The sequence below is a fragment of the Microtus pennsylvanicus genome, chromosome 1 (genome assembly GCF_037038515.1).
Source record: "Microtus pennsylvanicus isolate mMicPen1 chromosome 1, mMicPen1.hap1, whole genome shotgun sequence".
In the NCBI taxonomy this organism is placed as follows: Eukaryota; Metazoa; Chordata; class Mammalia; order Rodentia; family Cricetidae; genus Microtus; species Microtus pennsylvanicus.
The window spans coordinates 222,856,418-222,872,883 of NC_134579.1; the positions used below are offsets into that span (position 1 = coordinate 222,856,418).

General features: G+C 34.3%; 1 protein-coding gene across 1 annotated transcript; it reads right to left on the reverse strand.

Annotated features, from left to right (window-relative positions):
- Nucleotides 1-8,985: 8,985 nt before the first annotated feature.
- On the reverse strand, nucleotides 8,986-9,912 carry LOC142842734 (olfactory receptor 4P4-like). The gene has a single exon (XM_075959433.1). The coding sequence runs from the start codon at nucleotides 9,910-9,912 to the stop codon at nucleotides 8,986-8,988; it is 927 nt and encodes a 308-aa protein (XP_075815548.1).
- Nucleotides 9,913-16,466: the final 6,554 nt, after the last annotated feature.

Here is a 16,466-nt window from a genome sequence, read left to right on the forward strand (position 1 = left end):
ACGGAAACTTACTGAGAATCACTTTTAGATAAGGCAAGCTGCAAGTACTGTAATAAGTCCTGCTGTCTGAAAGAAACAGAAACCACTTCTGCCAAGAAGAGGTTTAAAACACTGAGCAACCAGAAAAGGACACTCTTCAACCTGCTGATCTGCCTGCAGGTGCAAGATGCTGTAAGTTTTCAGCTTTTTTGAGTGAAGGAGACCCCACACATAGTGGGAATTTCTGGATAAGGCATAAACCACACCTAAACACCTATATTCACAGAGAGATCACTTATTAAGCAAGGAAGCAATGTTAAAAGTAGCTGCTTTGTGACTTATGAGGCCCAGAACAGCTTGGTCACCCCTACTGCTGTGATAGACTTGACAAAAACCAGTCAAGAGAGTAGTCCTGATTTTCAGTTTGCTGGCAGGAAACACCAGGTTCCAGGAAAAGCTATAAACTGACACCACTCAGGGCCTGGATAGTATATAAAAGAAAGTACCTGATAGTCTGAGCATTTCAACCATTACATAAGATTAGATAAGATCACTAGGCAACCCTGAGTCCAGTACACACCTATTCCCCTTTTGTTAGGACACCCATACAAATATCAGCCAAACAGTGTCTTGAACACTGGAAATCCCTTCACCCCAACCTTTACTATGATGAAAACCCTACCCTGCCCAAGCTCAGAACTCGCTGCATCAGACACATGGAGGATCTCCAAGCTCAAGCTTGAATAAAGGCTCTTTGCTTTTGCTTGAGGATTTAATCTCTGGGGTCATCTTTGAGGGTTACTGGTGTTTTGGGAATAACACGACTCAGGCAGAAAAACAGCAACAAATGACATAGCAGGTGTAATATTTAAGAGAAAAAGAAGAGTTCTGTGTTCGAATGGGAAGTGGTTGTGAGAAGATAAAAAAATTCAATTTATTGGTCTTATATTTCTTAATTGAGAGGATGGGGACTTATTAAAAAATGACTTCCCCTAGACTCCTGTACTTAGCATCATTAATGTAAAATACTCCTGGGAATGCAAAGGAAAAAGTCATGCTATCAAAATCCTGTGTGAAAACGGATTTTGTAACACACAAAATGAATCTGGACCAAGGTAAGTAACTTTCTAAAATTCTAGGGAGAATCTGCTGGAAGTCATTGAAATGCATATCTGCTGTAAATGCTCTGAATTCTTATTTCAATTTCCAGATAAGTGAATTAAGCTCCTACCTTTATCAACATGTGAAATAGAGTAAAATGTATATAAAAGTTTCTGTCTTCATTTGTAATACTCTAATAAAGGTCTTTCATTTATAAAAATTAAAATTACATATAGTTTTGAGTTAGGTGATATTAGGATGGATGGAAGAAAAAGATGATGAATGTTTATATAGAAATATAGATACATAAAAAGCAAGAAGATGGGTAGATAGATATGATTAAACTAAAATGGTTAACTGATTTATCACCTTATGTATTTTGCAGTAAATATATTTAAAATGTGCTCTGAATATTTTGAAATGCAGTATGTTACTATTGTTATCTATAGGTAACATTTATATAATAAATCTCAAGTTGTTACTCAGGTCTATGTTTGACCTGACCAACACTTGTCTGCTACATCCCAGTGTTTTAGAAACTATCACTCTGCTGTGAATCTGTCTTAGATTTTAGTATAACTGAGATTTTTCTTATGAGAACAAAGATGAGGACATTGTGTTGACTGAAATAAGCTTGACATAAGATAGACACCATGTGATTTCAGTTATACTTGAAATATAAGACTGAAGGAAACAGAAAAATGGTTAAGTCATGGATTTTAAAGGTCAGGGAGTGGTGTTTATATGTAGGTAAGAGGACATTGTTAGACACAATGAATGACTTTAGATCTATTGCACATCACTATGACTCTAGGTCATATAGTAATATGTCATATATTTTAAAAACTTCAGAAAATAAATTATTCATCTATCATCTTCTACTCACCTGTTCATCATGTATGTACCTATTTGTCTTCTTTATCTCTATCATAATTTTACATTTCAACTCATAGCCATGTATAATGTTCACCATGCTCAGGCTGGCTAGAGTTCTTTCAGATGGTATGCAGTTATAGTTAGACAGAATAATTTGAGATGCACATTAATCTTTAAAAATTGTGTCTGGGTGGTTTATCTTCATATATGCCAGTGCATCACATATCCGCAGTGCCTATGAAGAAGGCACTGGAACTGAAGTGACTGTGAGCCACCTGGTAGGTGATAGGAAACAATAATTTAAACAAGAGAGTACAAGGATCTTTCTCACTCAGAGTAAAGCAATTTATTTCTAATCACAGAGGTTTATTGTCATCTTGACACACAAAAAAATTATGTAGTCCACCTTTAGTATTCTTCAATGAAATGTAATACACAGAATACACCTTTTATTACAAAAAGTTGGAACAGGATTGCGAGAAGAAATGGTTACAACAAAACAAAAGAAAAATGAAACTGAACAAAATCAAAATTCTGTACCTTTCTTTCAAAATGTAGCAATATATTGTGAAGATGCGTGTGCCAATGGCCTTGAATGTCTGCATTGCCAAGCCTCTTTTGTTCCACAGAGGTTCTGTCTCTTGGGCCAACAACATTTCCTTGTAACAAATCTACTATTATTGTAATTGCAAAAATCTTTTGATAACCAGTGAAGCTTAGAGTTTATACCCCCAGTGGCACATATCATTTTAGCAGATGGTCTGCAGAATATGTCCTAAAACTTTGCTTTGTCTTCCAGTCTAAGAAAACTTTGTGCAAAGCTCCATGATATAAGTGCATTCTGCACAGAAGCAAAAGCTGCCATTAGGGGTCTGAACTCAGGACTTTGGGTTCTGGGGGCAAGAAAATTTGCCTGCTGAGTCCATTTAAGACTCCTGCCTCCTCTCTATCTTACCATTTATAAAAAGCACAGGAAACCTCTCTTTTCTTTTTCTTTCTTTTTTTTTTCTAAGACAAAGTTTCTCCGTGTAACAGTCCTAGATATCCTGGAGCTTGCTTTGTGGATCAGGTCGGCCTTGAACTCATGGAGATCAACCTGACACTTTCTACCAATGCCAATGAATATAGACATTCATCAGGAGCAATTGTGTCTCAAGTCAAAAGAACCCCAAGTTACTTAAATGCCGTATTCTACATTCTTTGCAGAGGTTGAAGATTACCTATCTATGTGGAATACATTCTCTATGTATCTAGAGAACCCAATTAGTCTAACTATCAGTATGATAAACATGGATGACTATTGACCTATTGTTCTTTATACCTATATAGCTTAAGGACTAAGTTTCACATTATAATATTAGACAATCGTTAAACAAATGAGGACAATGACCTCAAAACATAAACAATGTATAAGTATTTTGATCAGAGGTAGAAATGTATTCTTTATACCTATATAGCTTAAGGACTAAGTTTCACATTATAATATTAGACAATCGTTAAACAAATGAGGACAATGACCTCAAAACATAAACAATGTATAAGTATTTTGATCAGAGGTAGAAATGTATAGTGCAATATGATAACTATGTCCTAAAATTGTATCAATATAAAATGTCTTAAACAGTGGTAGAAACTTGCATGCACAAAACATGACAAAGTAACTGCATAAGTCTACAACTATTGTAAACAGAAATAGGTACATATTCAATATAACAAATATAATTTGAATTTGTAAAATATACAAGAATCTATAGCAATGTAAATTGTCTATAAATAAAAGCTCACAGGTATTCACTCTATTTCTCACTATTATTATTAGTGTGAGTAAACTCACACTAATCTACCTATTATCCTCTTCCTGATTTTTTTTCAAAAGAAATTCCTGAGCCTACATAATTTTGACCGCAACCCGCAACTCTATAACAATTATATTCAATCCCTAATTGTTATTCCTAACCTTGAGGACAAACTTTGTTGGGAGAGGGGATGTCATCTTATAGAATAATTTCCATCTGTCTTAGGGGCAATGTTCTTTCTATGGAATCCTGTAGAATAACTTTTCAAAAACAAAAGCCTGTGTGAGACATTTTATATTCACAATACAGCAAATTATTAAGTGTCCTTTTTTTACAAACCTGAGTTAGCAAATCAAATAAAAATTTATTTTTTAAAAAATCAAGGAAATAAATTACTTGCTATGTAATGACTGAGTGTTTTTAGTAATGTTTACAATACTTGCTATAAATTAAATTTTTGTTCTGTAATGATAATATATGTGCTGTAGACAGAAATTCTTATTTGAGAGCATAAACTCTCTTCCCTATATTCTCCAAAATCTTGCATTTTTTACTTTCAGATTAATATTACATTTTACCCTGATGTTCACAAACATACTTCAAGAATAATTAGAGACCAGTAAATCTTTCTCCCTGAAAAAGAAATTTTGCCTTAGGAAGACCTGTAAAAATTATATTGGTGAATAATGGTTATATAATTTCATTAAAATATATTTCAAAGTTTTAATTTGTTTTTTCTCATTGGATAGGATAGCTTCAATATTTGTCTTGAATTATAAGAGTTATAGTAAATCACATCTAATATGTAGTCTTGAGTGTCACTCAGAGGGCTTTACTATAGAGTAGAATGTATGCATGGATTAATAGACTAAATATTAAACCTCTTACCAATTAGTGTGAATGCATTTTAAAATACTGATAATTTAAGTTATAGATTTGTAATGTAAGATATAGAATGTTGTAATCCAGAGCATCAATTTAAGGTAAATATAAATTATCCTTTTAAAATGGGATTACTAGGGTTCCAGAAAGGTGGCTCAGTAGTTAAAAGTGCATACTGCTATTGCAAAGAAGTTGAGCTCAGTTTCAACTTTCACAACAGGTGGTTCACTGTGTTTTACTCTATCTCCAGGGGACTTGACATCCTCTTATGAACTTTGTGGTTACTTGCACTAATGTTCACATATCTATATACACACCAATACATACACAAAAAATTTAAAATTAATAAAAATACTTCATTAAAAATGAAAAGAACAAAACTTAAGGCATTGAAAAAGAAAGCTGGGTTGATACAGGTACAAGATGAATTTTTTTTAAAAAAATTGAAATGATGAATCACAGGGTGCTTCTAGAAAGATGAAATTATACTCTCTGGTCCACTAGTAGATGATTCATGACACAATGTATCCATCAAAAGGCATGACCATTTAGAAAAAAAATACTGTTGAAAATGGTAACAATGCAAGAAGCCCTGCTCTGAGTAGCCTTGATCATTGTCATTCAGGAAGGCACCACCCAATTTGCATCTGTACTCACTGTGGTCAGCTTGTGGGACTGGGATGATAAATAGCTACACTGAGTCTCAGTATGATACTGGTTATTAGCAGAAGAAAGAAGTATACCCTTGAGGCTGTGACTGATACATTTGGAAATCATGGGGACACACACATACAGAGATACACACACACCACAAGGGGAGGGAGAGAGAGACAGAGAGAGAGACAGAGAGAGAGAGAGAGAGAGAGAGAGAGAGAGAGAGAGAGAGAAAGAGACAGAGAGACAGAGAGACAGAGAGAGGAAGAGGGAAAGAGGGAGAGATTGCTTGGTAGAACTAGAAGCTGGGCTTAAACATACTATTATCCCTTCTGAACTGTATAAAGGAGTCTAGGAGACTTATTTTAATGATGCTCTAATAAAGGCTTCTGAAAGACATTTTATTCCCTAATATGAGTTTTATACAATAAATCACCTGAAACTAAGGTTCAGGGATCAATCATCAGGTTGCAACCCTGGTCAGAAAGATAGTAAGTGCCACAAGATCATGGAGTTTGCTATACTATCATGTCTCCTAGTAATGTCAAAATCTACCCCAATGAAGCCTCAGCATCATGACTGACTAAACATGAGCTACAACAATAATAGACAGGATACATATGCTAACTTGGACAGGGAAGTCCTGAAAGTTCACGAAGCCTCAATTCCACAGAAAGAGCTACAGGAAACTAAAAAAATGCTGAGAATGGGAGAGATAAACTTCCCCATGGAAGGGGAATTAGTTACCTAGTGGTCAGCCCTGAAAGCATTACACAGATTGAGAAGGTTATGTTAATGTACATAAGGATATATTTCAACAATTAATTTAAAATGAGCAATGACCAAGTAGAAATCCACTAACACTCAATGGGACATGATGCCAACACTAAAGAAAAAAGATCTTGACTAATTTGTGACTATTTCTAACTAGAGAGAAAAAGGTCACACAGCCTTCCATTTTTGATATCTTCTCTGGCACACAGAGGGCTGACAAGCTCAGTCTATACATTCTATCCTAAAATAAGTAGCTCTAGAAATTGGGCAAGTTCAATTGTAAATGCACTGGTTACTAGTACTGGTGGTCAATCCTGGCTATTGAATGAGACTAAAGACTAGTACAATAAGGCAAGGTTAGATCAAATATAGTGGAAGCATTTTTGGTACCAGAGAAATTTTAAGAGCACACTCTATGAGCGTAAGCTAACTCTCGTTCTTGCTTTACTTTGTTTGGAAGCTGAATTAGTAAACTTTCTGTTATCTAAATCATTTATATCTATCTAAATCTATATCTATACCTATTTCTATAAAGTTTTCCATATATAAAATATAATATACTACATAATATATAAATGTATATCTATATAATATGTACTAATGTATTATAAGTAATAACACTTATTTGGGCTGTTTCAGAGGCTTCAGTCTGTGATCATTTGACTCATAGTATTTAAGGATGTGGTGAGGCAGAATATTCAGGTATAAAATGCATAGTATATCAAAGATGCTCACTTCATGATAGCCAAGAATCAAAATGAAGGAAATGAGTTGTAAATCTCACCATATTTTTCACAAGCATACTTGAATATTCTATTTCCTCCATTTTTGACCTCCCAATAGTCTCAATGGCTGAGGATCAATCTGTAACTTATAAGCCTTTGAGATACCTTATCGATCCAAACTATAAAAGAGGTTAAGTTAGTAGTTCTAGTCCAATGACTAGGCTCTGGATTCCAGGGCTAGTTTAATACACAGAGTAAAGCTACCCATCACAGATTTCATACTGTTAAATATTGCTTCTCCAGGGCAAAATAGTGTGCTTACCTCTCTCACCTACAGACACTAGCAGATGCCTTTCTCTGTTCCAGGGTTAGGAAAAGGATGATAAAGACAAGATGGAATTTGTCTTAACTCTAGCTATAGTTATTTTTGTATGCTTGTGCTAATCTTCTAGGCAGTTATCTTCCATCTACTTTAATTGTTCTCATTAAGGCAGACTGGTATACACATTGATAGTCCTTCAAATTCATGTTTCATTATAGGGGTCAAATGTTGGAAATCCCTATTCATCAACTTACCAATGAGCAATAAATAAATGAGATGCCATCATTCTTAATATGAAAGTCCTCATTAAAATAATATACTAGGACTCAAGGTATTAAATACATTATTGGACATAAGAATTAAAATAATAGTATACTTACACTTCAATGGATGATTTTAGAAATGATTGTTTAAAGAGTCTAATTGCATAATTACAGGGTTTTGTGAGATTATATTATAATTACATTTCTCCCGTCTACTTTCTCCCTCCAAAACTCTCACATCCTCCTTCCTGGTTTTCTTCAAATTGATTGTTGTTTCACATACACATTCACTCACTTATACATATATTCATATTGCTATACAAAAAATATAGTTATATGTGTACACATATATAGCAATAAATATGTATTACTAAATATAAACTGTTCTATTTATATAATCTTACTATTTTTTGCTTTTTGAGACATGGTTTCTCTGTAGATTTGAAGCCTGAACTGGAACTAGCTCTTGTAGACCAGGCTGGGCTCAAACTCACAGAAAGCCATCTGCCTCTGCCTCCTGAGTGCTGAGGGTAAAGGCATGCACCACCATCATGTGGCTGATATAGTTACCTTATTATGTATTCACAGTTGACCATTTGGCTCTGGACAACCAATTGCTATGTTCTTTGGTGGATTATATCACCTATCCCACTTCCAAAGGAGAGAGGCAAAAAAGCTTTACTCAGCTATGACACTTATAAGCCACGTTGACAAGCAGCATGGCATGATAACACTAAGGGTGAAATAGTGGCACATATGTATAGATAGTAACTAAAAGCTCTCTAATTGAAGTGAAGACTCATTCAACTAGACAGAAATTATGCCTATGAACAGCTAGCTATCTCTCAATGCTAGTGAAGTCATGGTTGTTGAAGAGAAATCTATAACCAATGATTAACTAAACCAGCACAATCCTTAAAAGCATTATAATCATTTGTCCTTATGTCCACAGTCATCAAGCGTCATCCTCACCTCTCATCAAGGAAACCCCTCTTTAAAAAAAGAAAGGTACCACTATAGAAAGCACCTACCAATCAAAATTCAGAGCTTTGGAGCCTGGTCTCAATGGATATATCTACAAAATATTCCCACAACTAAGGCTCAGGCAGAAATGAAGAAGAGAGGGGAAAGATTATGAGAGCCAGAGTATCAAGAACTTTTCTTTAAGATTCTGTCTCCTAATAACATCATAACTTTTCAGCAACATGGTTGTGAAACATGAGGTATATGAGGATAATACCAAGTGACAAGACAAATACAGTGTTTTGGTTCTTTTCCTTCATTTATTTTGTTAATTGTAGTAGGAGCATGAAAAAGTATGTGATTAGAACTTCTTTATGACAGCTATCTCAGACAAAATATCAGTATCCCAAAGTAGAGTGAAAATTGCCAAATTATATAATTATTCTACATAATAAGACAAAGTAAGTTCTATTGAATCAAAATAGAAAAGACTTGTAATTAATTAAGCCATACTTACAGTCCTTGTGGCTAGATTTTTTTTCTCTTCATGGCTTGCATCTTTTATCCATCTAGGTATTTTTTTTTTGTTTTGCTCACAGTAATTCTATACATAGAGCAAAACTGAGCAAAAGGCTCCACCAGAAGAAATTTCACTTTCCTTCAGACAGTTTTTCTTGGCACCACACCTTCCTCATGGCATTCTTCATATCTGTATTCCTCAGTGTGTAGATAAGAGGGTTGAACAAAGGGGCAATCACAGTGTAAAATAGAGCAAACACTTTGTCATCCCCAACGGGATCACCCAATGGGACATAGGTAAAGATGAGCGGCAAGAAGAACATGAACACAACTGTAATATGTGAGCCACAAGTAGAAAGAGCTTTCCGTCGGCCCCTGGATGAGCGCATCCTCAATGTGGACAAAATGATGATGTAAGAAATGACCAAAGCAACAAAGGTCAAAATAGACAGCAGCCCTGTGGTGGTAATGACTATAATAACAAGAAGTCTTGTGTCAGTGCAGGCCAGTTCCAGCAGGGGGAATATGTCACAGAAGTAGTGGTCTATCTCATTGGCACCACAGAAGGGAAGTCTGATAACAATCAGTACATGCATAAGTGAGTGCATAAAAGCACCAATAACTGAGACTATCACAAGAACGTAGCACACTGGTCTGTTCAGGGTGATCATATAGTAAAGGGGCCTGCAAATGGCTACATAGCGATCATAGGCCATAACCACCAAGATAAATATCTCAGTGGCACCAAAGAAGTGGGCAGAAAACATCTGGACTATGCAGCTATTGTAGGATATAGCATTACACTGTACCAATAAGTCTATAATCAATTTAGGGGCCACTGTGGAAGTGAAACATACATCCATGAGGGAAAGGTAGCTGAGAAAAAAGTACATTGGATGCTCACTAAGATGGCTGCCCCTGATGGTGAGAAGAACCACCAGGTTTCCACAGAGAATTGCTAGATAACAAAGCAAGAACAACACAGAACACATGGCCTTGACATCCTCATTATGGAAAAGTCCCAGTAAGATAAATTCTGTGAGGTTTACATATCCCATAGTTTATACGTGCTTGATTATTTATATGGCAAGAATGCTGGGCTTAAGACTTGGTCTTTCAAAAACTTTTGTTTATTTTCAAAGTCATTTTAACCAATAAGTATATGCATTAAATGTTTAAGATAATTCAATTGTAAATCTCTTAACTTAGATAGAACAATGGCAAAGATAAATAGAATACTTTGAAGTATAGTACAGTTCATTCATGAGAACAGATGCATAGACTGATACTCTAAATAATAAATTTATTGTAGTTCTTAGAGGAATTCAAAAATCTTAAAATTATTATGAAGATCTAGGTAAGTATTTTAAAAATTAAACACATACTCTAAGTTCAAAATCAAGATGCAAGTACACTCTACTGGTTTGATAAATGTTTATATTATAGGTGTATATGTTGACAGCCATAGAATTATCTGTTTTTATTTGAAAATGAAGTTATTGATATTCTCAGCACATCATAATGATTAAAATTGTTGAATTCTGAAATGTCTGCTAGCACTCTACTTCAACGGGCTGTCACATTATTGAACCTCTTTACAGCAATCTCAAGAGTGCTACTAAAACTTATCTTAAAAATTTAGTAATGAAGGTGATAAAGAATGGCTAGGAAAATTTTTGAGAAGAAGGTAGATTCTTTCCAGGTTCCAGGATGACTATGATTTCGTAGTTGTCACCTCATTTTCCAGTTTAATTTTAAATTTGTTCAGGAGACTCTTGTTGTTGTCATCAATTTCTCATATTCAGGCATCACCTTGGATGTTAACATCTGCGGGAATACAGAGTATATCCAAAGAACTCTCCTTATGGCACATTTTTCAACAACTTGACTTTCTACGTTAAACTACATGATTTACTTTACAAGACACTATGCTTGTGCATAATGACAAATTCTAAAATTTCTCAGAGAAAAATACGATAAAATATTTTCATTGTTTTCTTATTTATATTTTTAACTGTTGTAACCTGCTCTATGATGTGTCACATAAATGCTGAATTCAAGAGAGCTTTATAAAAGTAAATGAATTTATCAGCCTTATTCCTGAATGGCGTATCACTATGCTACAAAAAAAAAATGAATAGGTAAAAATCAGGTTTTTTTGCATTGTAGAACTTCAGAAAAAGTACATTTGAAACTGAAAAAGAATTGTGAATAATATTTTAAAGGTTGATTCAAATTCTACCCACTGATCTCAAGTTAAGACATTCCGGTATAATTACCCCCAAAATCTCTGAAAGTGTCACATGAGAAAAATTCCAGTTACAAAATTAAAATCAGGAAAACACATATTAAACAACAATGTTATATTATTCTGAGTTGTCAGCATTATGTATGTATAACTTAGCATACTTTAAGTCAAAAGTTAATTATTGATAAGAAAAAGTACCTCACTAAACACTGGAAAAAATATTCAATACAATTTGATGAAAATTTGAAAATGGGAAAGATTTAATACATAATAGTAACAAAACAAAATAGAGTATGCTACTTTCTTACTGTGGAATACAAAGTAGAAATTTCAATAGTTTAACTGGTTAGGAATGACAGTAAGGAGAATCACATACAATGGGCATAAAATTACAAAGATGGCCCAAAGATAATGAGTTTGTGAAAAAAGCACACCCAACTAATATCCAAGAGTACCTGAGTGCTTTTAAATGAATTAAGAAAGGAGTAAAGTGATAAGGTTATATTTCAAGAATAAAAAAGATACCCGGGCGGTGGTGGCTCATGCCTTTAATCCCAGCACTCTGGAGGCAGAGGCAGGCGGATCTCTGGAAGTTTGAGGCCAGCCTGGTCTACAAGAGCTAGTTCCAGGACAGGAACCAAAAAGCTATGGAGAAACCCTCTCTCGAAAAATCAAAAAAAAAGAATAAAAAAGATGATTATCAAAAGATACTATAATTATAATTAATGTTCATTTTTTTACCAAAGATATTTTTCTTATTTCTTTAACTAAGAACTTAAGCCCATTATTTTAAAATGATTTTGGAAAAATTCATTATGTATCAGATGGAATTTCAATCAATAAAGAAGAAATCATAGATCTCTCATTAAAATTCTGCAGAAATTTCTTTATTATTTTATACTTCATTTCCCCCTTTACTAAGGTAATGCAGAAAAACTCTAAACATTAGAATCCACAAACTGTCACACATGATGTGAAAGTAAATACTCTCCGGCCTGGTGTATGGACATCCAAAGAAATAGTCCACATAAGGAAACAAGGAACACATTTGGTCAGCACATGCATTTACACAAAACCTAAATCCCGTTATTCTTTTAAATGCCTAATAGGATTCGAATAAAACTCATGATATCTTAGATCTAAAGTTGACAATGTGCATGTCAAATGGGAAAGTTAATCAACTGCAGCATTTCACAATATGTTGGATTTCTTTTCTCTTGCATAAATTATTTTATTCAGAAATATGCTTTACCAATTATCTAAGATACAATTTCAGTCTTTTGTTGCTTCCACTTGAAAGCAGTCCACCACTGTAATTGTGCTCGTCAAATTGTAAAAAATTGGCTTTTGTCATCTCTTACTCTTTCATATCTCATATAACTCTGAGCTTTGATTTTTCTCATATAAAATAATACTATCTAATATTTTTCCACAGGGGTTTCTTATGAAAAACAGAAATATCCACAATAAACAATAAAATGTACACATATATTGCTACTATGTCATAAGAGCAAGGTAAAGATTAAATATCTTGTCATTATTTTCTTTTCATCAAACTGCATCTTCTTTATTTTTCTTATTTTTAAATGAAAGAATTCTCCACATTTCTGAGGAATTTGTAAGACAAGGAAAGCTCTGAGGATATATTTTCTTCCACAATTTTAATCCTACCAAAAATATGGATTTCTATAGAAGTTGTAAACTAATTTAACCAATAAATATTTAGTAAAAATATCATATTAATAAAAACACAAAGTCCTTGAGAAGAACTGGTATTGTGGATGAAGGAACTAAAATCAGGGGAAACAATTTACACAAGAAACATGAATCTAATGCCTGCAAAAGATTACCCCGGTTATATAGTGGAATAATCAGACCAAATAATTGCAAAAACTGACAATCTTTTTTTGTATTAAGATTATTTATTTCATTATTTAAAGTTTCCTGGGATTTCTTACATATATTTGTTTAATTTTCTTTGATTTCTTTATACTATTTCTATGTGTTTTAGTTTACCATCACTTTTCTATTTCAAGTAATTAAAAGCATTTTTCTCTTTCTTTCATGTCCTATCCCAGCGTTTATCAGTCCCAAATTTAAAATTATGATTTCAATAAAGTACTCCAATGATAGATTTTCTGTTGGAATACATCCTTCAAATTTTCTTGCAAATGATTGAAATATGAAGCTAACATACAAATGAAAGTCATTTAAGGTTATCAAAAGCAGCTGACAAACAGTTCTTTTATCAGAATGTAAAGTTAATAAAGATTACAATTCTTCTGGAAAACAAGAAAATAAGAATAGATTATCCTATGACTTTCTTTTAGGCTCAGGGATTTTTAAAAAGCAAAGGAACGAAGAAAGGATGAAAAATAGAAAGCAAAATAGCAATGATTACACTTTTGGGGTTGACCAGTTCCCATCAGCATTTGAAATAATATCTATGATTCATAAATTCATGGCAAAGTATTTGAGAGTCATTAAAACTTACCCTGTCAGGACTCAGAACAAGAATGAGAAGCACATCAGATTTATGTGAAAAATTTGAAATGCATTTGGACTCTGTGCCCTCCTGTCTTCCTTCCTTCTGAAATTCCAAGTCCAGCCCTGCAAGGTTCAAAGCTTTTAGAGAAGCTGCAATTCAGTAGAGGAGAATTGAAGGGCACTGGAGGGATTTGGACACAACCCCACTGGTAATTCCCAAAGAAATTTCTGAAATAACCTGGAGAAAATAAACTCAAGTAATTTTAGCAACGTGTGTTTAGGTTTAAAGCTTTACCTTTAACAATATTTTAAATTGTTTAGATATAATGCACCATAACACATGATTTATTTTAAGGGAAACTGAGTCATTATTTTTTCCTTTTTGCTCTCTTTTATTATTTTTATTGGACTGTACATTTTTCTCCACTTCCATTCCTTCATTCCCTCTCCCTTCCTATCCTCTTCCATGACCCACAAACTTCCAGTTTACTCAGGAAGCCTTGTCTTTTTCTCCTTCCTATTTAGATCTACGTATGTCTCTCTTAGGGTCCTCTTTGCTGTCTAGATTCTCTGGAGTTGTGGATTGTAGGCTGGTTTTTCTTTGCTTTATGTCTAAAAGCCACTTAAAAGTGAGTATATATGATATTTGTCTTTCTGAAACTCAATCAATATGTGTTTTCTAGATCCATCCTTCTGCCTGCAAATTTCAATATGTCATTTTTTTTACCACTGAGTAGTACTCCATTCTTAAGGATCTCAAAACAATATCTATGATGAGTTTCCTTGGGTGGTCTTAATTATTATTAACTTAGGCAAGAGTAGTTTTTTTTTCCTCAAAATTCTGAAGACTAAAGTTTGAGATCACACTACCAATCAAATAGGTTACTGCACAGAACTCTGAGGAGAATCCATGTCGTGCATCTCCTAGAGCTGGGAAGCTTATTGGCACATGTAGAAATTCTTTGGCTTTAAAAGCATCATTTCAATCTGTCATCATTTGCATATCACATTCCTTTTTATGTGCCTATCTTTATTCCTTACTTTCTCATCTATCTCTAAATAAAGTTGAGTAAGGTACAGGGAATCAGGACTCATTGTGCTTATTGGCACATGTAGAAGTTCTTTGGTTTTAAAAGAATTATTTAAATCTGTCATCATTTGCATTCTTTTCTATGTGCTTATCTTTATTCCTTACTTTCCCTTTATATAAAGGTTCACTTTAAGACTGTTTTAGCATTGTTATCTCTGTAAGGACACTATCTCTAAATAAAGTTGGACAAAGTACAGGGAATCAGGACTTATACAATTTTTTTGGAGCAAGCAACCAAATCACAATAATATCCATTTTTAAGTCATGACTGGGTGTCTCATGTGAAATGATTTGTTACTCTCTGGATTTGTATTCTGATACCCATTATCAAAACCTTCAGTTCTTACTCTAATGGTGAAGTTCTCACCAAGTCCACTTTAGCACCTACTAGCTAACTCTTATTATTTCCTGACATATTATTATATGTCACAAATCTTAAAATAGGTCTGTACTTTCCTAACCAGGATTTTCTAAGATGTTTCACTGAGTTGCTGTTGGAGGTAAAAAGTGGTGTAGGAAGATCCTTGTGAGGAAAACAAACACTACTTAAACGCAGGTTCTTCTCATATTCAACAGCCTTGTCTAGATGTGAAAAAATAATCTCTTTCAAAGTGGAGGGAGCTGTTAATGACAACATAGGAGATGTAAAATATTCATTAGGTCACAGCGCTCATTTCCTCTCACCAGTATTTCCATTTACTACACAGATTTTCATCTTTTCCTCATGAAAGTGTTTTCTTCAATCAAAATGCCTATCGGAGTTGCATAATACGTCTTATTTGCATCTTTATTGCAAAATTCTTCAAATGGTATAGTGTAGCGTACAGTCTGCAGCAGGTATGTGGCAGCAAGTATAAGGCCTCTTGGTTCACTGTCTGTTCGGAAGTTATGTTAGATAGGAAATAAAGAAGGTCGCTATAGTGAGGGAAAGATGACTCAGTGGTTAAGAGCTGTTCTTGGAGAAGGCGCGGGTCTAATTCCCAGCACCCACAATGAAGTTTACAACCTATTGTGGAGTATTATTTTAACTGGGGAATAATGTGTTACTTTTATTTATGCTGCAGAATATTACTGTAACTGTGTAAAGGTGTGTTAGTTTTATTTATGCTGCATTTTTTAAAAATTATATGAACCTGTGCTGCATTTGTTTCACCTTGTCTACCTGTGTCACTTGATTGAACTAATAAAAAACTGAACAGTCAATAGCTAGGCAGACAGAAAAGATAGGTAGGGCTCGCAGGCAGATGAAATGCCATGGTCTGTAGCACCAGGATTTATCCCTACTGCTTGTACTGGATTCTGGGGAACCCATTCTCTTAAGATGGATACCTTGCTCTGCCTAGATATAGTAGGGATGGCTTTGGACTTTCCCTGATGTGGGATTTCCCTCTGTATGCTGTGATTACCATTAATGAATAAAGAAACTGCTTTGGACCTATAGCAAGGTAGAACTGAGTTGGGTTGGGAAAACTAAGCTAAATGCTGGGAGAAAGAAGGTGGAATGAGGGAGAAGCCATGTAGCCCCACTAGAGACAGACACGAGAACTTGACCTGGTAATCCACAGCCATGTGGCAATACACAGATAACTAGAAATGTGTTAAATTAAGATATAAGTGTTAACCAATAAGAAGCTAGAGCGAATGGGCCAAGCAGTATTTAAATAATATAGTTTTGTGTGATTATTTTGGAGCTGAGCAGAAGGGAACCAACTCAAACATGGCTCTTCGCAACAGCTTATGCCTAGATGTCATCCTAGCTCTTGCTAGAAGTAATGGCTGCTCAGGTT